This window comes from Artemia franciscana, chromosome 6 (genome assembly GCF_032884065.1).
Source record: "Artemia franciscana chromosome 6, ASM3288406v1, whole genome shotgun sequence".
Lineage (NCBI taxonomy): Eukaryota > Metazoa > Arthropoda > Branchiopoda > Anostraca > Artemiidae > Artemia > Artemia franciscana.
Genome location: NC_088868.1, coordinates 38,285,502 through 38,312,055, shown reverse-complemented (window position 1 = coordinate 38,312,055; position 26,554 = coordinate 38,285,502). Strand labels below are relative to the sequence as shown.

General features: G+C 35.7%; 1 protein-coding gene across 1 annotated transcript; it reads left to right on the top strand.

Annotated features, from left to right (window-relative positions):
* Positions 1-3,422: 3,422 nt before the first annotated feature.
* On the top strand, positions 3,423-23,550 carry LOC136028566 (galactosylceramide sulfotransferase-like). Its single transcript, XM_065706412.1, has 3 exons — positions 3,423-3,463; positions 4,925-5,719; positions 21,007-23,550. The coding sequence occupies exons 1-3, from the start codon at positions 3,423-3,425 to the stop codon at positions 21,137-21,139; spliced, it is 969 nt and encodes a 322-aa protein (XP_065562484.1). The 3' UTR covers positions 21,140-23,550.
* Positions 23,551-26,554: the final 3,004 nt, after the last annotated feature.

The following is a 26,554-nucleotide window of genomic DNA, read 5'->3' as shown; positions in this document are numbered from 1 at the left end:
TGCCGAATTACGAATATATGAATTTTGAGAATACAGTAAAGGTTTGAAAGCTGTGCAAAGCCATTTCCCAATATTGGCAGCGGGGGCTTTAGTACAAGCTACGATAGGTCTTAAGGGAATACCCTGTTTATGTATTTTTGGCAAACCGTAGAGTTTAGGACAGAAACTACCACGGGGGAAAACCTTATTGTATAGGTGTGGGGTGATTTTACCATTTTGTTATAGCTGCTTTAATTCATTTATAATATTATTAGCAAACTGATCAGTAGGATCATGAGCAATTGTTTTATATGTAATTGTGTCATTTAAATGTGAAAGAATTTTGTTGTCATAGTCTTGTTGTATTCATGACAACAAGTGAATTGCTTTTGTCTGCTATGGTTATTATAAAAGAAGGATTTTTTCGGAGATTAGATAGTATTTTTATGTCATGCAAATTTTTCGGTGTGGAATTGGTAGGAGGCTTAAACTTTTTTTGGCTGTTATAAAGGATATTTATAAGACCAGATCTAACTTCATCCGGGTTAGAGACAGAAGGATAGTGTTTATGCAAAGCGGACTCAAGAGAGGAAACTATATCTGCCACAGGAACCTGTTTCGTTAGAAAAGACAATTTTGAACCTTTTTCTAGTGTTTCGATTTCTTGGGGTTCCAATGTTTTAGAAGAGAGGTTAAAGATTGGGGGAAAAATGAGCGTGGGAGGGGGCCTAGGTGCCCTCCAATTTTTTTGGTCTTTTAAAAAGGGCACTAGAACTTTTCATTTCCGTTAGAATGAGCCCTCTTGCCAGATTCTAGGACCACTGGACCGATACGATCACCCCTGGAAAAAAAACAAAACAAACAAAAACAAATAAACAAATAAACAAGCATCCGTGATCTGCCTTCTGGCAAAAAATACAAAATTCCACATTTTTAGATAGGAGCTTGAAACTTCTAATTCTCTGATACGCTGAATCTGATGGTGTGATTTTCGTTAAGATTCTATGACTTTCAGGGGTTGTTTTCCCCTATTTTCTAAAATAAGGCAAATTTTCTCAGGCTCGTAACTTTTGATGGGTAAGACTAAACTTAATTAAACTTATATATTTAAAATCAGTATTAAAATGCAATTCTTTTGATGTAGCTATTGATATCAAAATTCAACTTTTTAGAGTATTGGTTACTATTGAGCCGGGTCGCTCCTTACTACAGTTCGTTACCACGAACTGTTTGATCTGATTTTATCATGTTTTATTTCTGCTCGTCTTAGCTTTTAATATGACTGTTTAGTCAAACAGTTCGTGGTAATGTGGCAAGGAATTGACCCGGCTCAATAGTAACCGAAACTCTAAAAAATAGAGTTTTGATACCAATAGTTACATCAAAAGAATTGTATTTTAATGCTGATTTTAAATATATAAGTTTCATCAAGATTAATCTTAACCATCAAAAGCCCCTATCTACAAAATGTGGAATTTCGCATTTTTTTGCCAGAAGACAAATCACGGATGTTTCTTTATTTGTGTTTTTGTTTGTTTTTTTTCGTTTTTTTTTCCAGGGGTGATTGTATCGACTCAGTGGTCCTAGAATGTCGCGAAAGGCTCATTCTAAAGGAAATTAAAAGTTCTAGTACCCTTTTTAAGTAACCAAAAAGATGGGAGGGCACCTAGGCCCCCTCCCATGCTCATTTTTCCCCAAAGTCACCAGACCAAAATTCTGATATAGCCGTTTTATTCACCATAGTCAAAGAACCTAATAACTATGTCTTTGGGGACAACTTACTCCCCCGCAATCCCCGTGAGAGGGGCTGCAAGCTACAAACTTTGACCTGTGTTTACATATAGTAATGGTTACTGGGAAGTGTGGAGACGTTTTCAGGGAGATTTTTTTGGTTTGGAAGGAGGAGAGTTGAGGGGGGGGGTTACGTGGGGGGATCTTTCCATGGGGGAATGAACTTTGAATGGAGGGGGTGTAGGATTTTGCGAGTTTTTCAAAAAACAATGAAAAAAATAAATATGAAAAATTTTTTCTACTGAAAGTGAAGAGCAGCATTAAAACTTAAAACGAACAGAAATTATTACGCATATGAGGGGTTTACCTCCTCGTAATACCTCGCTCTTTATGCTAAAGTATTTTTACTAATCTCAACTATTTATTCCACGCCCTTTGCGATTCAGGGGTCATTCTTAAGGAATTGGGACAAAATTTAAGCTTAAGTGTAAAGAGCGATGTATCGACGAGGAATGAGCCCCCTCATATACGCAATAAAAGTTCACTACGTAAAATATAGAATAGAATATAATAAAATATAGAAACATAGAAGTTCGCTACGTAAGTTAATTCGCAAGTTATGTATATTTTTTACTCATGAAAACGTTCGTAAAAAATCAAAAGTTCTAGTTGCATTTTTAAGTAATCAAACAATCGGAGGGCAACTTAGGCCTCCTCCCTCGCTCCTTTTTTCTCAAAATATTCCGATTAATTGCAATTAATTAATATGTAAATTTCATTTTAATTATTTATGTGCCGAGAGCCAAGATAAAAACATGCATTAATTCAAAAACGTCCAGAAATTAAATAAAAAAAACAAGCTTTTTTTAAAATGAAAGTAAAGGTCAACATTAAAACTTAAAACGAGCAAAAATTACTCGGTATATGAAAGGGGCTTTTCCTCCTCAACGCTCCGCTATTTACGCTAAAGTTTCTTACTCTTTTAAAAAGTAGAGTTAAGAGAAAGAGTCAAACTGTAGCGTAAAGAGCGGGGCATTGAGGAGGAATAGCCCCTTTCATATACTGAGTAATTTCTATTCATTTTAAGATTTAATGTTGCTCCTTACTTTCATTTAAAAAAAACTTGTTTTTTTATTTAATTTTCTTTAAGAATCATAAGTTTGGTAAGTTGTTTTAATATTGATATTGTAAAAAGACAGGGTATACCGTTTTTTTCTCACAATTGTAGTTGTGGCATTCAAGGATAAAATATAATTTTTTATAGATTTGAAAAGTCACTTCAATGTGAAACGAAAAGAATAAAAAACTCACCTCAAACACAAAAACAGGGTAAACAAAAAAAATAACACCATACGTTCTCTTTTCCCCAAATGCATAAGATAGATATTTTGAAATAGCTATTTTATTCAAAATAGTCCGAAAATTTTGTAATCAGGCTTTCAGGTTGACACCCCCCCCCCCCACAGCCTGGAGGTGAATACTGTATGTTGTGCGCCGGGGACATAAATTGTTTTTATAGACGTGGTGGTCGCATGAACTTCAGAGGAGGCTCAGTTGATTGGAAATTAAAGGTTTTAGTTCTCTTTTAAGAGTCAAAAGTGATTGGAGAGCACACAGTTCCCCTTCCCCCGTCACCTTCATTTCCTTAAACGTATCTGATCAAAATTCTGATAATGCCATTTAGTAAAAAGTAGTCCAAAGAACATATAATAATGCCTTCAGGATTGTCCCATCTCCCAGAGCTGAAAGGAAGGTAAGAAGCCCCTATACCTTCTTAAGACCAGAACATTATTTGTACGTTAAAGAAAACAGATACAATCTCAATTTTTTCAGTTTTTTACTTTAACAAATCAAAACTATTGATTTAAAGACTTTAAGACTAAAAGACTTTAAGCAATAAGTATCGGTTGTTTAATAATTATATATATATATATATATATATATATATATATATATATATATATATATATATATATATATATATATATATATATATATATATATATATATATATATATATATATATATATATATATATATATATATATATATATAAATATATTTATGTATATATATATATATATATATATATATATATATATATATATATATGAAATTTGTAATTAAGTACAAATTAGGTCCTGATTTTGAGAAGGTATGGGGGTTGTCAGCCTTACTCATGTTTGTTTCTGCTCGTTTTGAGTTTGACTCAGTTATTTATTGTAATTTCTGTTCGTTTCGGGTTTTATTTATTCATTGATGGTGAATTGAGATACTTCCACTCTTGGAAGATAATTTTACTTTACTTATGCTCAGTCTTGGTTCCTTGCATCTATTTACTTTTCTTTGAAAAACTTGTCTCGTGGAAAACGTTTTTTTTTCAATTTATAAAATAAAGCGTCTAAGATACAGTATGAAATAGCTTATCTTATTTAGAAAAATAATAATTTCTGGAACGATTGCTTAGTCCCATATTAACATGGCTTGGCAATAAGAAATATCAGCTTTTTAAACGTAATCTAAGTTCCAATCACTGTAAGATCTAATTTCATCTTGTTTAAAGTTTCAATATGTTACTTTATTGTTTTTTGAAAATTGTGTTTTCAATCGTTTTTACTAATGTCGTCAAAGACGATAGATAGGATATTTTGTTCGGTATAGTTGCACAGTTGATACAAAAAAAAGAGCTTATTGCCTATTCAATTCATAAATTGATTAACCAACCTAATTGTCTGTTCAATTCAGAAACTGGTGTCCCACAATTGTACAAAAGAAGAACCAACTTAGATATTTTTTAGAAATATAATTTGTGCCTTTATCATAATATCAATTTCCTTATCCTTCTCTCTGTTTCCTTTTCTCTTTTTCTATTCCTCTTTCTTTTTTTCCTTCTCTCTCTTTCTCTATAAGCAAATAAATTCATTACAATTCAAAATACAAAAAAATTATAAATCCAAATAAAACTGTTTTGGGGTTGGCAATTTATGCCTAAAAAAATAAAATGTAGACTAAAAATGATATTACAATATTCTCCCCGCTCCTCAAATTCTTATAAAAATCTATCTTTTTTCTGGTAATTGAAAGAATTTTGAGCTACTGAAGATAAAATTTAATTGTTTAGAAGAGAAAGCCATTTCCAGAATGGTACGCTAAACTTCACTTTCGTAATTAAACTTCGTTTTCGGTGAATGTACTTCAAAAACTTTTGTTGTAGGTATGCATACATAAATGACTTAAATGTCATTCTTCCATTAAAGTGGCGGAACTACAATGGTCGCTATAATGGTACTCTAGAGTTTTTCTCAACAAAGTGGTTTGAAGACGCACCATGGCACCATCTAGGGTATGATGTAATGACCATTCACACAAGATGGAATCATACAGCAATAAAACAAGCCCTAGGTGGGAACCCGACTTGTATTACCATTATTCGAGAGCCAGCAGATCACTTTGAATCTATTTATGGCTATTATGATTTTTTTAATTTTTTTGGAAATTTGACAATGCCCGAGTTTTTAGATAATCTGAAAGATTTGGAATTAGTGAGAATAAACAATGTAGCTGGACGAAATCAAATGCTCTTCGATCTTGGATTTCCGGTGCCAGATTTTGATAACGAGGATAAGGTAAAAAAATTTACAGACGAAGTCGAAAAGAACTTTGACCTTGTAATGGTTGTTGAAAAATTCGAGGAGTCAATGGTCTTGCTAAAACACTTATTATGCTGGGATTGTAAAGATTTTGTGTTTTTCAAACTAAACGCCAGGAAAGAAGAAAGTAAACTAAAATTGTCTGCTGATCAGGCTGACAAGTTAAGGAGGTGGCTAAAAGCAGATAATTTTCTCTATACAAGGTTAAGAAAGGTTTTTGAAAAAAACGTTAAGGAATTTGGATATGAGAGGATGGAAAAAGAAAAGAAGAAATTATCATCGGCAAGAAATCAGGTCATTGAGCGATGTTTGTCAGGGAAAAAGAACCTGACTGGCGACAGTCTTATTGAGGAAATGAGGTACGTTTATTTTACTATTTGCGTTAAAAAAAATTGGAGCTATTCATGTACAAGCAGTTTTTACTTTAGTAAGAAATCGTGAGAATATTTCCGTGTCTATTTACTAAAAGGCGATGAACAGCGAGGGCCTTATAATACATTTTTCCGATAATGACTATTTCAGCCTCTTCTAAGCCAAAACAGGTCATTGTATTATCAATTACACGAATAAAAGTCATTAAAATAAGAAAATCACCCATTTTAAGGGCAACGTTAGAATATGCCGCTGGATTTGCCCCTCTTAAAGCATGTACAATTTTGTATACAGCCTATTTGTCTGTGTGGCAACAGCGTAATTGACTCTCAAATCTCTAAGCGGTATTCTGGCGAGTCCTAATGGTTTTTTTCATGACTTCTGGGCTAGAGAGAGTGAGATTAAGGAGCCCCTGGCAAGAACTCAATCCATGTAAGAAAAGATATAAGCTTTTTTGTAAAAATCAGCTGAGAAACATTTGAAACCAAAATACGCTTGAAATACCACTTAGTCACGGGATCTGTGCACGAGTGCGTCGTTGATGCTTTAATAGAATTCAAGTCACTGAAAAGTTGGAATTGGAAAATTTCTATTAAACTGGCCAACCAATGGGATTCCTGCTTTTTGTTGTTACTTGTAGTTTTCGCCTTAAGTACATCTTACCAAACTTTTCTGGCTGAATAAAATTTGAAGATGAAAAGGAAGGGGCTCTATTCTACTATTGAATTTTCTTCAAAATTCAGTTTTTTAATAAGTTTCACACGTAAAACTTAACTTGAGTAAATATATTTCTTGCCTAAGGCTCAATTTAATTAGCACCAGATCACCCATAAACTAATAATAATAATAATAATAATAATAATAATAATAATAATAATAATAATAATAATAATAATAATAATAATAATAATAATAATAATAATAATAATAATAATAATAAATAATAATAAAAAATTTATTACCCGTATTTTTCACATGGAACAAAACGGAGTACAATGAAAAAAAAAATAAAAGAAAAAAAGAGAAGAAAAACGGAGAGAAATTTAAAACACAGCATGGAAAAATACACAATCAAGAACTATAGAAGCCAGGGGTGGTTCCATTTTGCCTGAAAATTAGAAATCAACCGGTTTACCGCGATACTGGGGTCTGCAATCCTGTGTTTATCAATCATATAAGTATTTCTCGTCCACAAGAGACATCGCAGCAGGAACTTCGCGAACCTAAAATAAAGGGACCGGAGCTTATGTTTTTGGGTGTCAGTTAATAAATTCAAAAATGGCGCAACATATAGAATATGCGGCAGTGCGACAGCGTTGTACATATTCGCGAGATACTTTCGGCATAAGAGGAGTCTGCTGGTGACTATGGACCCATACGCGGTGCGGAGTTTTTCTCGATGTGTTTGACGAGCAGTAGACGAGTTTCGTTAAGGTTACGGCCTATGGGTAGACCCGAATACACGACGTGAGATGAAACGGTAATTGACTCGCTACCCAGCAGGAGGTGTTCAGGCTGAGAAGAGCTATCGTTGAAAAAAAAGAACTGCAGATTTAGAAGCATTGAAAGCCAGGCCGATTTTTCGGTATTCATCACGTAGAATCAAGAAATTCAATTGCAGACCCCTAATAGACCGACTTAGATTTAACAGATCGTCCGCGTATGTAAGTAGCGACACATTTATATTCCTGGAGATAAAAAAAACATTGACACATGCCTGGGCATTTAAAACACTGTTATTGTACAAACTTGGGGATAATAATGAGCCCTGGCGTAATCCCCATTGCACTTCCCGGCTGAAGGGCCAAGAAACGGAGATCAGCACCGCCGGTACGGACTTTAAAAGTCTAATGCCGTATCCTTTACCTTTTTTTTACCTGGCGGGCACCTTTCTTTACTGGAAGAACCACTGATGTGATGCGGTTACCTATCTTTATACACACTTTTAAACGGCAATGTATATCGTACAGTATGCTAGTGACACGAAGGTTTACACCTTGCTGGTAAGCGGCTAAAAGGGCCTGACTGTGAATCGATGAATCAAACGCTCTACTCACATCAAAAGCAACAATCACTATAAGGTCACCAGATTCGTGAGAACCTGCTAGAATAGCGGCAGGACTGAAGAGAGCGTGAGCACAACCCAGACCGGGTCGGAAACCGAACTGGTGGTCAGGCATTCGGCACGAATATTGAATTTCTTTTGAGACTAAGATCTCTAGAACTTAACAGAGCACTGGAGCAACAGTGATTGGCCTGTACGAAGAGCATTGGTCTTGTGGTTTCCTTTTTTTAAGGATTGGCGAGAGCAAACCGATATAAAAAGAGTCAGGTGCAATACCAGTGGTGAAAATAATCTGGAATAGCAGCGTCAGATATTCAATAAGTATAGTGGTACCGTGTAGCAGATTTAGTGCGCACAGTTCGTCTACACCACGGGAATGTTTCCTCTTCAGCTTTAAAATAGCTTCATGTACGCTTCCGTAAGTAATGACAAAATCAGGGACACATTGGTTGGATAATACCGATTCTAGCCGGTTTGCGAAGGGATTAAACGTAATTGGGTCGGGGGCACTGAATTCGTTGGAAAAGTACGATTCCTATTTTTTTTTCGCTAATCGAATCATGTGGTTTTCCGGCGGCCGGTTCGCTCAACCGGGCTTTCCAGATTAGTTTTGGGTCACTTACGATTATGGAGGAGTACTCTTCTTTTAATTTGGTACGATGAGCTTTCAGTTGCTTGTCAAATTTTCATTTCGTCCATAAACGGACCGAGTTAACAGGACCGGATTTGGGCCTATCATAATCTTGCCAGATTCTAAACCCAAAACTTAGAATCGTTGCAACACTTAACTAGGGCCGGATTTTGCAAGAATTTGTGAATTTCTGTTTTCATTCTAACCTTTCTAGTAGGAACTGCTATTTTCTCAGCTAAGAGGATCGAGTGAGTAATTTCGGCACAGAATATATTGATGAGTACTCTCACATCTGCGGGATCAAAATTCGAATTCACTTGGAGTAAGTGGAAGAGGATTCGTATCTTTACAAGAAGTGAGTTCAGCACCTGATGACACAAAGTAGTATTAATTTTATCCCATTCACTTACTACTTTTCACTTGTCATTTTTGGGTTGACGCAGAGCTGGTTTTATGCTTAGAGATGCTAGTAGGGGTAAGTGATCAGTGAAGACAGCGTCTTTTAGAACAGTTAAACTTCCATTAATATTCTTAGAGCAGGCCGTGTGGTCAATGTTTGAAACGGACCCAGAATTATGAACGAAGGAGTAATCACTGTATTTTGGGAGGATAATAAGTTTGTCATCAAAGATGCCGTTTAGAAGCTGACTACGGGCACACGTGCTGTCAAGCAGGTTGCAGTTGAAGTCCCCCGTGATTGCGCATTGCAAATCTCTCTGGGTCACTGACTTCAGGCACTTCGCTAGTTCACGAACTGCGTTCATAAAGTTTCGCTCCAATATATCATTATGGTAGTTTGTAGGAAGATATACGTTGAAGAATGCAATACTGCCGTAAAATATATCCAAGAAGTGATCATGCGTAAATAACACCTTACTTTCAATATATGGGTGGCAAATAATCGCCAAGCCACCGGAGGGGCGTACGAAAGACCGAATTTTTGCCAGCTCAAAGTAAAAAGTAAATTCGTGCGAGAACATTAGGAGAGAAATATTGTGAGGAGAGACCATATGTTCTTGTATAAACATAATGTCACAGTCTGCACAATATTTTTGAATTATGGCAAGTTTGTTGGGGACTCCTCCGTTCATGTTCCATGACGTAATTTTGACACAGGCAGGACTATTAGACATTGGGCCGCTTCAGTTCACTGATGATTTTTATTATTGTGGGGCAGTTGAAGGAATGGCAAGTGTGGCGTTTTGATTTGCAGAGGGTGCATGCTATAGGGTATCCAAAGAACTGGTTGGGGCTAGAGACATGACCTCCTTCTCCGCGTCGAGGACAAATTTGCTGGCTAGAACAGGTAGCAGAAATATGACCAAAATTCTGGCAGTTACAGCAGCGCTTTGGAAGAAAGATAAATTCCTCGATGGGGTACCACTCCAAGTCAATCTTAGGAGGGTTTTTCATGGCGTGGTTCAGATGCTGGCGGGATTAGAATTATAATTTGAAGGATCTGGTTTTGCCACATTCATCAGCTTTTTCACAATTCGGTATAATTCTCTTAAGCGCGTCACCATTAATATGAGCTGGGACAAACGTGACCATACCAATGAAAATGGGAGTTTTAACGCTTGCCAGTGTTTCAGGCGATTTTTTGTTAATAGATGGTGCTAGTACCGCTGCTTTAGATTTGTTCTTAGTTACGAGGCGGCATTCGTACTTCCCTCGATGGAGTTCAAAATCATCATCATTCAAAGCATCACCACAAATATTCGACAAGAAGTTTTTCCTTTCTTCTGCGGTAACAACGGTAGGAGGAGGCTTTTTCAAGACTACTGAGTAAGACGGAGGAGAAGGAGTAGACTCATTAGCTTGAGCAGCAACAGGGTTGCCTTCAGGCCACTGTAATGGTTTCTGGTTCAAAAGGTCAAGCAGGACATTGAACTTGCGATTCATCTCGTTGACAGTGGACACTACACAAGCAGCGATCCCTTCATTGCAGGCGGGAACTTCTTGGGGCTCAAAAATAACGAATTCAGGAAGCTGTCTCTTTTCTTTGGCACAGCGAGCGAACATCTTCGCAATGTCCATCAATTTGCTCTCGTCCTTACGTGTTTTATTACACGTTCCCCTAGACTTGCGATAGATAATTTCTCTTGCTTCTAAAATCGCTTCACGGCTGAAAAACTCGAGTCCTCGCCTAGTAAAAACATTTGTTTTCACACCTACTATCATAGCTCTTGAGATAAAATTCAGTACTGAATTTTGTACTAGGTTATCACCCATTTTACCGGTGGTTTCCTTACGAGAAAAGTAAGGGAAGTATAGAGGGTTGGCTACCTTGTCCCCGCAATTTAAGGGGCACGCCCGGTGGGTACCAGGGCTTTTGCTACCAACTCACTCACCCCCTTCTGCTTACTTTTCTCTCGCCACCTTTATCGCAGCGTGATTGCCTATAAATATCGGAATTCCTAATTATATTCACTGCTTGATGGCTAAATGAAGTGTCTAATTTCTTGCTACAAACTAGTCAAACAGGTTTCGTAAGAGATCTTCGTTTGTCGAGAGATTGCAAATAAAAACTTGTCAGACAGCTTTGTTTAAAACCCAGAAAAAGGTTATTATTTAGTTGTTCACGAAAAGAAATCTATTTAAAGATTTGACAGAGTTTTTACATTTAGCTAAGTCTTGGAGATTTGCCAGGACTGGTGCATTCGTGCTTGAAAAATGTCTTTTGCTGTCCGAGCTAAACAATGGGTTCTTCCGTTTCTTCAGTCAAAATCCAAGAATTAAAAAGGGCCAGACAATTTCTAGATCACTAATTTTGTAGAACATTCAACTTTCTACCTAGTCCATCCAAATTTAAATACACCTTATGTAAGTATATTTTTAAGAGAGATCTCGATTCTCCCCCTAATCCTAAGTTACTTTTTTTGTCCATTTTTGAAGATAAAAATAGAACTCTTAAAGATACAACCGTTTGGTAAAAAGAATATGGAATTCGATTTAAATTCTTTCAATTTGACTTAGAGCACTGAGCAACAAAAAAATCTTTTGAAAACTGTCCAGGGTCTTCCAGATGAAATAGACTAATTTTGATGCTCTCAGTCTAAAAATGATCTTGGTTTTGCGAAATCAGGTCACGATTTCTAGAAAATCTGTTTTGCGTAAAAACCAACAAGCTGCGGATCCTCAGTTGAGAAACCTCTGACGATTTCTTCCATTTTCCTAAAGAAATAGCAGTCAACGTATCCAAATTCAATTTTTATTTACTTCATTAAATTTGATAAGCATAAGTCATAATATTTGCAAAAGAGGAAGGCGAACTGGCTCCTGTTGTGGAGTACACACTTAAAAGAGTGCTTGTTGCTGTCAATGAATAGTCACCAATCTCACAGATTGTATTGAGAAGTTTCAAGTTTACCCAAAAGACCGGTGACATATAGGCACCATACGAGGCTTTTTCCTGGTGGAAGTAGCCAATTTTGTCCTCATACCTTCTACAAAAGAAAGTGATACGCACTTCTTCACCAAGTAGTTTTTCTCTTTAACTCTGGGGACCAATAGCTTGGAGGTAGTCTTCGACAGGCTGATATACAGAACCAGATCATTAAGCTTGCTTTGCGCAAAGAGCCTCAGACCATTGTGTGCTTTACACTCCTCTTCTGTATATCCTCCCTTGTCTGTACTGGTGGCCTTGTCTCGGTGTCGAGAAGCTCTATGAACACTGGTGCAGGATTTTCTTCGCAGCGAGCAGCTAGACAGCAGGCAGAAGGAAGTTCGGGTACTTGAGGCTGAGTCGATTCATCCAGTTGATGCCAGTAGCGTTTATGCCACAGAAGTAAAAATACGACGAAAGGTCCAACGGCTCCCTCCAAACCATCGAAGTCCCAGCCTTCAGTGAAGTTTTTGCATCCTTCGTCAACAGTCCGAGGTATCACACGTACATCTTGTGCACTGTCTGCGGTGCGCAAGACTAATCTTGATTTACCGAGTTTGACTTCAAAGTAAGTCTTGTAGACGTGCTTTACAAATCCTATGATGATCCTATTGTTCACTGAGAGCGTGTAATCTCTAAAGGTATAAAACATCACAATTGTAGAAAACGTAATCATTGCATTACATGATCATTCCATGATCCTAGCAGAAAACATCATGATCATTGCTGCATTACCTTCGTGCCAAAGACATATTAATCAAGTGAAATAAATAGAAGAATGCAGGTTAATATCAGACAATGAAATTTAGAATCGATTCGATTGACTAAGGGTTATTGAAATAAACTACCAATCATTCATACACATATGCAGCCATTTTAACGAAATAACATAATGTTTTCGTTCATCATTTCCTCAAAGAATAATATAATTTAACTCAAAACCTCTGATTTTAGCATATGTACAGCTCGTCAGGTAGACCTATGGCTGTATTTCAAAATATTGACCTGATAGAGCAAAATTAATGTGATATTCAGACTCAGAACACCAAAATGAGTCTAAATCGCTTGAGAAAACCCTGGCGACTTTGGCTGTTACCTAGTGTGATTAAGCAATTTTAGAGGAGTTTGAAATTCTTTTTATTTGCAAAAAATTTGGTCGGTTAGGATAGAAATTGGGGAATTTGAATCATTAGATGTGTGGCATTTAATTTGTCTATTTTATTTGTATGGATCATAAAAATATATCTTTGATATTAGATGATCCTTCGATTCGAGCTTGGCACTCTCTTGGCTTTACTTGAAGACTCTTTCTTTGTCTATATTTCGTTTCAAATAAAAAATCTTGAATCTTATATAATTAGAATCAGTAAAATAAGCCATTTTGTTACGTGTCTGTTAATATCAAAATTATGTTTTTAAGAGTTCTGGTTAATATTCAGTCGCTGGCTTAATGCATATTTGGTACCACGAACTGTTTGAAAAAGTAACTTGCCTGCTGAAATGGTTCTGTCTTGCTTGCTAAATGGAGGATACGTTACGGAAATTTTCTAGGTTAGTTCTCTTCATTTTTCACTGTCACAAACCAACTACAAAACAATGATTCTAGGTGGTGTAACCAAATAGTTACCCGGCTCAATTCGTGGTAAGTTACCAGTTCGTGGTAACAAAATTTAAGCAAAGAGTGACCCGGCTCAATTTTAACCGAAACGCTAAAAAAAGGAATTTTGATATCAATAGATACATCGAAAGAATTTGATTTTTATGCTGATTTTAAATATGGAAGTTCCATCAAGTTTAGCATTAATAGTCAACAATTATGAGCCTGAGAAAATTTACCTTATTTTCGAAAAAAGTGGAAAAAACCCTGAAAATCATATAATCTAAAAAATCACACCCTCAATTTTCAAATCAACGAACCCTATTGTAGAGGCTTCAAGCTCCAATCTGCAAAATGTGGAATTCTGAACTTTTTGCTAGAGAAAGATCCAAGATGTGCATTTATTTTTTTTTCCCATGGGTGATCGTATCGACCCAGTGGTCCTAGAATGTTGCAAAAGGGTTCATTGGGTAAGAAAATTAAAAAGTCTAGTGCCTTTTTTAATAGACCAAAAAATGGAGGGTAAATAAGCCCCCTCTGGCCCTTTGTTTTCCCAATGTTCCTCGGATCCTTATTTGAGATAGCCATTTTGTTCAGCATAGTAAAAAATCTAATAACTAACTCTTTGAGGACGACTTAATCCCCAACAGTCTCCGGGGGAAGGGCTGCAATTTATAAACTGGGCCCATTGTTTATATATATAATTTTGGTTATTAAGAGTTTACAGACGTTTCAGGGGTATTTTTTATGGTGGGTTGAGAGGGGGGGCTCAGGGGGAGGTGGTTATGTAAGATGACCTTACCGTGGAGGAAATTTCAATGGGAAACGAGGATTTTCATGGCGGAGCACCAGTTTTCCCAGCATTATTTAAAAACCGATCTGAAATTAAATAAAAAAGCGTGTTTTTACAACTGCAAGTAAGGCGCAACACTAAAACGTAAAAAACGACACAAATTATTACGTATATGAGGGGTTCGCCCCTCAAAAGAGTTTTTGATTATAACCAAATTGTATTTGTGATTCAGAGATTATTGTTATGGAATTGGAATAAAATTTGAATTTAAAGCGTGAGGATCGAGGTATTGACGAGGTGGCAAACTCCCTCATATGCTTAATAATTTCTGTTTGTTTTGATTTTTAATGCTACACCATACTTTCAGTTAAAAAAACTTGTTTTTATTTATTTAATATTAGTTAGGGGCATAGAGAAGTTTTATTAGCAACACAGGAAAGCTGGCGAAATAATGTTTCTAACATTAATAAATAAACTAATAAATAAATAATTAATAAACTAACAATTATAAATGAGGTACACGAAATGGTTTTTCATGGCTGTAAGACTGTAATTATACTAAAAAAATATACAGTAATAATAATAAATAAATAAATAAATAATAAATATAAATAAATAATAAATAAATAATAAATAATAGTAATAAAAATAATACAGTAAATAATGATATACTCTTTTTGTTGTTGTTAATAGTAAACAAGTTGTTCAAATGATCGTACGGGTGTTTAATATTTCAGAAAACGTCGTTATGGCAAATTACAGAACTGGGAAATGATTTTATTTAACAATTTTGTAAATAAATCCACTGCTCAAGGTAAAATCGAAAATATTAGAATATTAGATAGCAGTGTTTGAGAATGTAAAAAAAAATGTATTATTCAGGATACACTTGAATAGTTCCTAAGACCACACTGGCTATGTATTAGAAACTAAAAACAACTGGGGAGAAGAAAGTGTTTGGACAGTCAGATACTGTGAAACGCAATCTGCAAAAACAGACAATGCAACAAACCTGGATGACTAGTAGGCTATGCTATAGAAATATATTGATCGCGTAATCTCCCCCTTCCCCTATTCTCTGCTTTATGAGCTGAAGCGCACAATGGCGATAATGGAGGTGGTGAACTTTTTGCTTCCCTAATTTGTTTTGCTCACCCCATAAATCTGCAAATACCTTAAATGGACCTTGTTTGAACTGTTTTCTTATGTGCCGAGTCCCCCTCCCCAGTTCCTGGATAAAAAATAGTATCTCCTTCAAATTTTCGTGAACTTTTACAGTTCATCAGTTTAAATATAGCTTTTTTTCAAAATACACTCTATAAGAAAAATCCGATTAACGCTATTAGGGAGCAACAGCTTTAGTGAATAAAATGTCATTGAACATCGTATATAAATGGAAAAATGCAAATATTACACTCTCAAGGTCCGAAGAAATCTCTTAGTATTATTTAGTTCACGTTCAACCTATCTAAGTTTCCTGGTAACATAGTTAACCGTATCCAACCTCTCCAAATTGGGCTCTGATCGGAAAATGAAAGTGGTATTTTTGTTGAACAAAATTTGCACTAAGAAGGCTATTATAACTGAGCAGTATTTAAATTCAGGCTTAATCCAAATGTAGGGAGCCCAGGGATTAATTTGTAGCTGTTACCTTCCCAAGCCATCTTTTATATTTAACTGAACGTTAACAAAAAGAACTATAATTTTTTGTTGAACTAATGAACTATGTTTGCCACAACCTCAACGTAAAACATGGTTTCTGCTATATTAGGCACTTATTCCCTTGCCACTATGTAGCAAATCGCTGATGCTTCGCCATAACTGCTGATACAGAATCTACCCCAAATATTTCCATTTTTGCTGAAAATCCTTCCCCCTGGGAATTCTGTCTGAAAATCTTCCTCTTAACATAGTTTCATTAGAAAAGAGACTTGTTTTTTATTTTCATTATTTGATTTCTGATCATTTTTCCGTTTCATGGTGGATATTTCTTCTATGGAGAAGAAAATCATTCCTAGAGCTTCGCCGCCCAAAAAAGATATTTGCTTCCCTACAAAAAATTCAGCATGGAAAATTTCTCCAGTGGGTAGTCACCCCCTCACAAAAGAATTCCCCAAATAATTATCCTGCCTCGCTGAAAACTTTTCCCAGACAACATATAAAATGTCGTCGCTGAGAAAGTAAGACATTTGAAATGAATTTTGAATATTAATTCTGGGAAATATATATATATATATATATATATATATATATATATATATATATATATATATATATATATATATATATATATATCTATATATATATATATATATATATATATATATATATATATATATATATATATATATATATATATATATATATATATATATATATATATATATATATATATATATATCGGCTTCCCAAAAATTACATGAATACCCTTAATGACACCGAAAAAAAAAAAAATATTAGTAAAATTAATCGTGGTGGAAAAACTTTCCAAACTAATTATGGTTATTTATCTACTACTACTTGTACTAATAACTCACTGCAGCACTTTGCCGCCTGAGGCCAACACAGCTACGCACGCTCCTCCTCCAACCTAATCTATTTAAAGCCTCCCTCTTTACACCCTCCCAGGAAGTTCCCATTTCCTTTAAATCCTTATTTATGACATCCTCCCAACCCAGACAAGGACGACCTGCTTTCCGTGTAGCCCCAGACGGTTGGCCAAAAAGGACAATCTTCGGTAATCTGTCATCCTTCATCCGTAGAACGTGGCCTAGCCATCTCAACCTTTCTTTCATTATAGCCCCAGAAAGCGGGATTGAACCACACTTTTCGTACAACCTACTGTTTGAAATACGGTCAGTCAGCCGGGTACCCAGAACAATCCGTAGGCAATTTCTCTGGAAAACATCTAGTAAATTTTCATCTGCTTTTCGGAGTGTCCATGCTTCAGAGCCATATTTGACCAATGTCATCACTGTAGCTTCCAATATTCTAATCTTGGTTTGTAGGCTTATCTTTCTATTCTTCCAAACTTTTTTTAACTGTGAAAAAACACCCTGAGCTTTAGCTATTCTACTTTTAACATCTTCACTGCTCCCACCATCTTTACTAATAATACTACCAAGGTAACTGAAGCTCCCAACCTGATCAATCTTTTCGTTACCTAAGGTCACCTGTTCATCTTCACTTATTCCTAACCTTAGTGACTTAGTCTTCTTAACATTAATTTTCAAGCCTATTTTAGCACCCTGAACTCGTAAAACCTCTAAAAATTCATTCATTTTGCTCACACTTTCATCTAATATGCTTAAATCATCAGCATAATCTAAGTCCAGGAGCGTTCTTCCTCCCCATTTGATTCCATGGTCTCCAATTGCCTTTCCTGTGCTCCTTAAGACGAAGTCCATCAAAATGATCCATATAAAGGGGGATAGAACACAACCCTGCTTAACTCCTGATTTAATACAAAACCAGCTGCTAACCTCATTTCCTACCTTAACCGCAGCAGTATTATTCTCGTACATAGCGCAAATCACTTTAATGTATTTTTCTGGTATACCATATAACGATAAGACCTTTGTTAATGCTGTTCTATCAACAGAATCGAAAGCTTGCTCATAATCGATAAAACTAAGGACCAAAGGTGTTTGACAACGAAGGGACTTCTCAATTATTAACCTAAGAGTGAAAACATGGTCGACACATCCTCTACCTTTTCTAAAACCGCATTGTTCTTCCCTTAAAACTTTGTCTACAGCATGTCTCAGTCTAAAAAGTATCATATTACTCAGTAATTTGCTACCTACAGAGACCAGACTAATGCCTCGATAATTCCGACATTCACTCTTGTCACCTTTCTTATACAGTGGTTTAATTAAGGTTTTCCTAAAATCATTGGGTACTTCCCCTTTTTCAAAAATCATGTTCATAATCTTCAGTAGCTTATTCCTAACCTCAGAGCCACCATATTTAAGGAACTCATTAATCATACTATCAGCACCTGGGGCCTTATTATTTTTTAATCCTTCTAGTACTGTCGCTAATTCTTCCTCACTAAACAAATCTTCCTTCACATCCAAGGTATCACAAACTTTTTCATTTTCATCTACATCTTTTCCTGCAACTGTATCTCGGTTTAGCACATTCTCAAAATGTTCCACCCATCTTTCTTTAACTTTTCCCTTATCACTAATTGTGGCCCCATTTCTATCTTTAACTGGGACTAGTCCGGATCGGCTACTCCCTTTCAATTTATTAACATGCCAGTAATATTATTTTAATTTAATATTATTAATATTATTATTTTAATAATATTTTACTATTATGCCGTCTAGCCGCATCTTCCAGATCCTCAGCAATTTTATCCATCGCCTCCATTTCACATCTCCTTAGTTCATATTTTAATGCTTTCTCCACTTTCTTTACATTCCTTTTGTTTTCATACGACCTATCGCTCAGATAATTCTTATACAAACCCCTTCTACTCTCTATTAAACCTAAAGCTTTTTCACTAATATTCCTAGTTGCTGTCTTAGCACTCTTCCCTAGGACACCATCAGCAACTTCACAAATTGTTTTTCTGAAATTATTCCATCCATCTTCCACATTGTCAAATTTTAAACCCTCAAGTTTAGTATTCAACTGTTCCTGGAATTTTTTTCTCAAATTTTCATCCTGAAGTCTACCAACATCATAACTTTCCGGGAGGGAGTTACTCTTCCGAAATTTCAGCTTTAAATTAACCTTAGACACTACTAGATGGTGATCTTTACTTTTAACATCAATAACGGCACTCCTATACACCCTAGTATCTTGTATTGATCCTGCTAGTCTTCTATTTACAATAACATAATCAATAAGGTTTGCTGTCTTACCATCACGTGAATACCATGTCAACTTATGGGCCATTTTGTGACCAAACACCGTATTGGTTATAACTAGGTTGTTATACCTACAAAATTGCAAAAGCCTATAGCCATTACTGTTTTCTTTTCCTACACCAAAATTACCTAGGCTAGGATACCATCTATCCCTATTTCTACCAACCTGGGCATTAAAATCTCCTAGCAAAAACACCATATTTCTACCTGGTACCCTGTCTATTTGCTCCTGTAACTGTAAGTAAAATTCATCTGAGTCACTAGTATCTCCATCAGTTGGTTCAATGGGGGCATATACTACTATAACTGATACCCTAAACTTTTTAGTCATAAAATGAGCAATTAGTATTCTATTATTAATACCTTCCCAGCCTAAACAAGACTTAGCAGCTTCCTTATTCATCATGAGCCCTACTCCCTGTCTATGTATCCCATCCATCCTTCCTGAGTAAACAAATTCTATGTCACCAAATTTCATGCTTCCTACCCCTGGGATATGAGTTTCTGAAACTCCTAATAAATCCAGTTCAAACCGTCTGAATTCGTCAGTCAAAATGTCGATGCGATAGTCATTTTTTAACGTCGTAACATTCCAAGTTCCAATTTTCATGTTCTTTAAATCTTTGAAATTATTTTGGCCTCAAGAAAAGCAGTGATCCTGGATACCAGTGCAGGATGGGGACCAACATATCTTCTCAAGTCTACACCGAAGCGCTTAAGCCGGCTTAGAACCGGACAGCAAGAAGTCCCTGGGACCTCCAGTAAGTTGGAGGCTTTGTGCAATCCTGGGCCCATCTTGGTCACAAAATGGTTTTCAGCACTTGGCGATGCTCTTCTATCAACAAGAGTCGAAATCCTGCACAGACAGTCCCAAGCCTATTACCTCCGACTCATTATATATTCATGCCTACAAATATTATGCTACTACGGGGAGGCAGCCCATAGTAGATAAATTAGCTAGGAAGAGGTTTTTCAGCCCGAAAACGCCCATCAAAACAAACCAAGCCCAGAAAATTATCCAATAATCAGAATCCCGTACGAGTGCTGTGTTGTTTACTAGGCTTTAATTTCCTCGAGGGGCGCCACTCAAAAATTGACCGCAAGTTTCCCAGTCTTGCAGGTACCCCGAAAGGGTCGAGGCAGCCCTTTACAGAGGCCGTTGTCCATAATTCTGGATCTTACGCCCTGCCGCAGAATCTAGCTTAAACTTCACCAAAGCAATTCTTATGTTTTACCAAAGTTTATTATTTACAAATCTGATTCCTACCCGTGAAGTAAATTCAATTGTTATCTTATGTAAATGAGAAAAAAGTATTTACCAAATAAATAATGAAATCCCAAATTATAAACCAAATTCAAATAATGAAACAATAAAGAAAAATTATAAATTCTATTCGATAAGAATAATTGATAAGGGAAATCTTAATTCTGTTTAATAATTAGTAAAATTTTGATAATTCTACTTTTGTTACAAAGATTTAGTCGAAGACGAACTTTAGATCTATGGTCTTTAAGTATGAAGAGGAGTGGGTCTGAGATTGCAATTTATTATTGCAAAAAAAGACGAGATACCCCCCCCCCCCCACCCCCTCCTCCTACTTGTAATACTCTGAGAACATTTTTTTAAGACACTGAGAGTGTAAGACACTAAAAGTTAAATTAAGGGATTTAAGAAGAAAACCTAAGTAAATCACCCACCAGTCGGATTTAAGACCAAAGTTTAATAGTGACCTTATTTTTTGATGGTCTGTTATAAAGGGTAAAGTTCCAAAAATATGTTTAACTTAAAGTAAGTTTAAAAAGGTTGGACTTGTGAATGAATTAGTAAAAGGGAAGTTTCCAAGTAGCTGTTGAGAAATAAGTCCCAAATTAGTTTTTAAATGAAAAAGACATTTGTCTTAAGCACCTTTTTTTTTTTTACAGGAAGCGCCCAGGATGTCGACTCTATACAATTGGTGGATACACTTTTATGGATTCTGTTAAATTGGATCAATGGAAAAAAGCTGACACGGCAGCCTTAAAATCTCTGACGAAAAAATGTAAAAGCCTAAAATAAACTATGTGCACCATTTGAATATTTAAATTAGTTTCTCCTAGTGGCTAAGGTTGTAGCCTTGTGGAATAGGGGCATTATGAAGAAGAATAAAATATTCAATGCAAAAACGTATAAAAAGCTAAGGTTTGACTCTGAGTTTCTTGCTGGATAGTCAGGATTGTTGGAACCTCTGTAAATTATATAGATTTTTAATCATTATTGATATCGCAATAGTGCTGGCTAAGTAAAGAACAATGTTGGCACATTGTATTATTTATTTATTTATTGTTTCTTTGGTTATAGACAAGTCTGGTTGTTATAGTAGGAAATTTCATAAAACGGCTCTTTGAGTTGGAAACTGAGAGGGCCATAGTTTGTTTAGATCATGGAAAGTGATTGGAGAGATCCTTCCTTACGACCATCATTTCCCCAAACAGATCCAATAAAAATTTTGAGATAGTCATTTTGTTCAGCAGAGTTAAAAAGTATTTAAATTCTGTGTTTCAGGATGATAAGCCTCCCCCCAAAAAAAACTCAGAACAAGGGTTTTAAGTTATGCCCTTTGAGCAAATAAGGTTCTTATAGAAAGGATGGTCGTAAGAACATAGGAAGGGATCTCATTAGATTGGTAATTTTTGGTTAGTTCTGCTTCCCTTTTTAAGAGCCCAAATTTTGAGATTAGTATTTTGTTCAAAATAGTCCAAAAATCCTATAACACTGCTTCTTGGGTTAATACAAATCACCAGAGCTTGGGGGCAAAGGTTGTAAGTTATGCTCAGGGGGCACTTAAGGCTTTTATGAAAGGGATGGTTGTATATTACAACTACAGATGAGAGAATAATGAGGACTCTTTTCCCAAGACATTGAACCAACAAAACCTATTTGAATATTTCGGCCCTATTTCTAAGGGCCGTCTTCAGCAAAGAAAATAATATACAATAAAACACTTACAATAAAAGTTTTCGGTTAAAAATCCATTCTTTTTTTTATAAATAGCCTTCTTATCATTACTTCTTAACGAAAAGTTCAGCCAAGACTGTGTGATAAAAAGTAACATCTTAGAAGCTAAAAAGGCTCATTCATTGAACTAACTGTATTTATTAAAAATTGGAATAATTTCTTATTTCGATATTTGTGTTCTCTGCAGCTAATCTTGTAATTCTCTTGGGATTGGGCTTGTTTTTATTCGTTCCTATTTTTGTTTTATTTTGAATTAGATTATTGTCTGTAATTAATTTTGTGTACATAGGGTTGAGTATGTATTCACCCAAGTCTCTATTTAGGGATGTATTACTATTTAAATTTCGTTTGATTTCGATTGCCTCGCGAACAGTTTGTTTGATTCCTAGGTCATTGCTAATTAGAATTGTCTCGTCAAATAGAACATAATGGTGTTATAAACTTTAGAGGTAGTATTTCTAACCATAATTCGGTTACAAATGGGAATGTTTAGTTCCCTTTTAAGAGTCAAAAGTGATTGAGATCAACTAGCTCCCCCCCTCCAACTACCTCTGTTTTTCATCAAATATATCTTATTGAATTTGTAAGATAGCCATTTTGTTCAAAACATTCAAAAAACAACGCTTTCAGGGTTGAATCAAGCCCCCAGAGCCCTGGGGTAAGGGTTTTAAGCTATACCCTTGGTGTATATGAAGTAATTATGGAATGAATGTTTATATAAACTTCGGGTGGTGCCCATTTGATTTAAAATCAGAAACTATAGTGCCTTTTTTCAATGGTCAAAATTGATTTAAGAGCAACGTCACTTCTTCTGTGCTGGGGGGGGGGGTCGGCACATACATCAATTATTAAAAATGGCGCACCCGGTACTGTTTCTGGATCATCAGGTCTGGGTCTATTTAAGAATCCCCCCTCCCGTACGCCCATCCTTTCCCAAAACAAACATGCAAACAAAATTTGAGACACTGTTTTTCAGCATTGTTGAAAGGTTCAGTATATACGTGTTTGAGGATGTCAACTCCACCTACTGAGCCGTCATGGCTCAGTTTAAAGAGATTTAGAACAATTTTTCATGCAACTCACCTGTTTCAGACCGCACTTTGCTTCTGTTGAGATTCGTATTTAATGCAAATATTCTTTTACGTTCTTTGTTTGTTCAAATGTTACTATCCTATATTTTATTTTGTTTAGTGAACTCGTGTAGACAAACATGCTTTTATATGCTGTTAGGAGCTTTTCTTTCGAGAATATAGGGAGGGTATTATCTTGGTTTGTTGTGTTTTGAATTTTCTTGAGGAATGTCAGAGCTTGGCTTTTTAATCTCGGAAGTAGCTCACCAATGTTCTTAGGTCTGTTTTTGTTATTTCTATGAATTGTACAGCTGAATTGAACAGGTCTGTTTTTGTTATCTCTATGAATTGTACAGCTGAATTGAACAATAGCTATTTACAATTAAATTTAAGTGCTTGTAACTATTCTTTTTGCTCTTCAGGCATTTTCGTTCTTTTTTTTAACTTATTTAAAAAAGATAGAAAAATAGGGTCATATGGGATAATCAGCTTGTATTTAATTTCCTAGTTATACTGAGGCGTTTTAGGAGATATCCTGCTTAAAGCCTGTATTTAAATTTTGTTATATGCTGGTTTGTATCCTATGCTGGTTTGTATCCTACATCCGGGTGATCACACTTATTCCCTATGTAAGATATTCCAAATGAGTATGAGTCCAAATGAGTGGAATATCTTACACAGGGAATAAGTGTGATCACCCGGTTGAAGTCACCCCCTTCAGTTGGAATTTTCAAGGGTTATTGTACTTTTCAGCTATATTGGACAAAATGGCTATGATGAAATTTTGATGGGATATTTTTGGAGGGATGGCAGCGAAAAGGGGCCTAGGAGGAGCAGGGTTGACTTATAATCACATCTTATCAGGTTTCCCCAAATGACTACCATAAAACTCCCTATTGGCGAAAAAATAAGATAAATTAAAGCTGAAGTAATTAGAATTTATTAAGTATGTAACACCAAACTTACTCCTGGCTCCCTGTTTAAGTCTTAACTAAAGAAAAACAAAAAGTAAAAAAATGAGGCTTTAACGATGTTTGTATTGCAATCTCTCCCAGACACATTTCATCTGGAAGGGGTATTCACTTAGACTTTAAAGACGGCTCTGTCAATTGCAAATTGAAAGTTCTAGTGATGTTTTTTAAGAGTCAAAAGTGAGAATTGGGCCACCAGTCTCCCCACACTTTTTTTCTCCGAATGCATACGATCAAAATTTTGACATAACAATTTGTCCGATATAATACTAAAATCAAAAAAAAAATGCCTTCGTGATTGACAACCCCCGCACCGAGCCCCCAGGGTCCAAACTGTAAGCTATGCGAGTTACCATTGTTGAAATATATGGTTTTTATGGAAGAGATGGTCGTATAAGTTTGGAAGGAGCATCATTCGATTAGAAATCGAAAGTTACAGTTCAATTTGTATGAATCAAAAGTCATTGAAGGGCGAACAGCCTCTCCCTCCCAACCACCATTTATTCCTCTAATGCGTCCGTTCAAAATTCTGAGATGAGGATTATATTTTATCCATGGTTAAGTAACTATGCCTCCGTGGTTCACAACAAGCTTTTAAATACCAGCAATATCTAAAGAACAGTTGACTGTGTTAACCGTCACATTACTTGGGAAATATTTAACGGTATTTTCAACAAAATAAAAAAAAAACTATGTGCATCGAGTTTTACGAAAAGAAGTATCTTCAATATGTTGAGAACAGCTCATAGTATTAAGTAAACTTTAAGGGCATGTTAAGGGGAATGTTGAAATAAGGTTGGAGTGCTACCGGTCCTCTCTCCATGCTCTATTTAGTTGCAATATCCCCAAAGACATCTGATTAAAATTCATTATCTAAATTAACAAAGTTGAAATATTTTCAATACAGATATTGCTCAACGTTCAGGAAAGTCCTGATTCCTCTCAAAGAAAAAGAATTAAATCTGGCTTTAATGGTTTTGACCTACGATTTTTTTTTTGCACCAACAAAACGGAGTTATTTTCTTGTGAACTATATTGACAGGTATTTATATCATGAATTTAAAAATAAATAATCAAACAGTTCGTGGTAACGAACTGTAGTAAGGAGCGACCCGGCTCAATAGAAACCAAAACTAAAAAAAAATTGAATTTTGATATCAATAGCTACATCAAAGGAATTGCATTTTAATGCTGATTTTAAATATATAAGTTTCATCAAGTTTAATTTTACCCATCAAAAGTTACGAGCCTGAGAAAATTTGTCTTATTTAAGAAAATAGGGGGAAACACCCTCTAAAAGTCGTAGAATCTTAACAAAAATGACACCATCAGATTCAGCGTATCAGAGAACCCTACTGTAGAAGTTTCAAGCTCTTATCTACAAAAATATGGAATTTTGTATTTTTTGCCAGAAGACAAATCACGGGTACGTGTTTATTTGTTTTTTTTTTTGTTTTTTTTTTCCAGGGGTCATCGTGTCGACCAAGAGGTCCTAGAATGTCGCAAGAGGGCTCATTCTAACGGAAATGAAAAGTTCTAGTGCCCTTTTTAAGTGACCAAAAAATTTGGAGGGCATCTAGGCCCCCTCCCACGTTCATTTTTTCCCAAAGTCAACGGATCAAAATTTTGAGATTGCCGTTTTGTTCAGCATAGTCGAAAACCATAATAACTATGTCTTTGGGGATGACTTACTCCCCTACAATCCCTGGGGGAGGGGCTGCAAGTTATAAACTTTGACTAGTGTTTACTTATAGTAATGGTTATTGGGAAGTGTACAGACGTTTTCAGAGGGATTTTATTTTGTTTGGGGGTGGGGCTGAGGGGAGGGGGCTATGTTGGAGGATCTTTCTTTTGAGGAATATGTCATGAGGGAAGAAAAATTCAATGAAAAGGGCGCAGGATTTTCTGACATTACTATAAGAAAACAATGAAAAATAAACATGAAAACGTTTTTTTCAAACGAAAGGAAGGAGTAGCATTGAAAGTTAAAACGAACAGAGATTATTACGCATATGAGGGGTTCTAAAAATACTTTAACATAAAGAGCGAGGTTTTTAGGAGGAGATAAATACCTCGCTTTTTATGCTAAAGTATTCTTAGTAATTTCAACTATTTATTCTACGGCCTTTATGATTCAGGGGTCATTCTTAAAGAATTGGGACAAAACTTACGATTTAGTGTAAAGAGCGAGGTATTAACGAGGGTACAAACCCCCTCGTATACATAATAAAAATATAAGATTATGAAAGTTTATTATGCAAGTTAATTCTTAAGTTACGTATATTTTTTACTAATAAAAACGTTCGTTAAAAATTAAAAGTTCTCTTTTTAAGTAACCGAAAAATTGGAGGGCAACTAGGCCTCCTTCTCCACCCCTTATTTCTCAAAATCGTCTGATCAAAACTAAGAGAAAGCCATTTAGCCAAAAAAAAAGA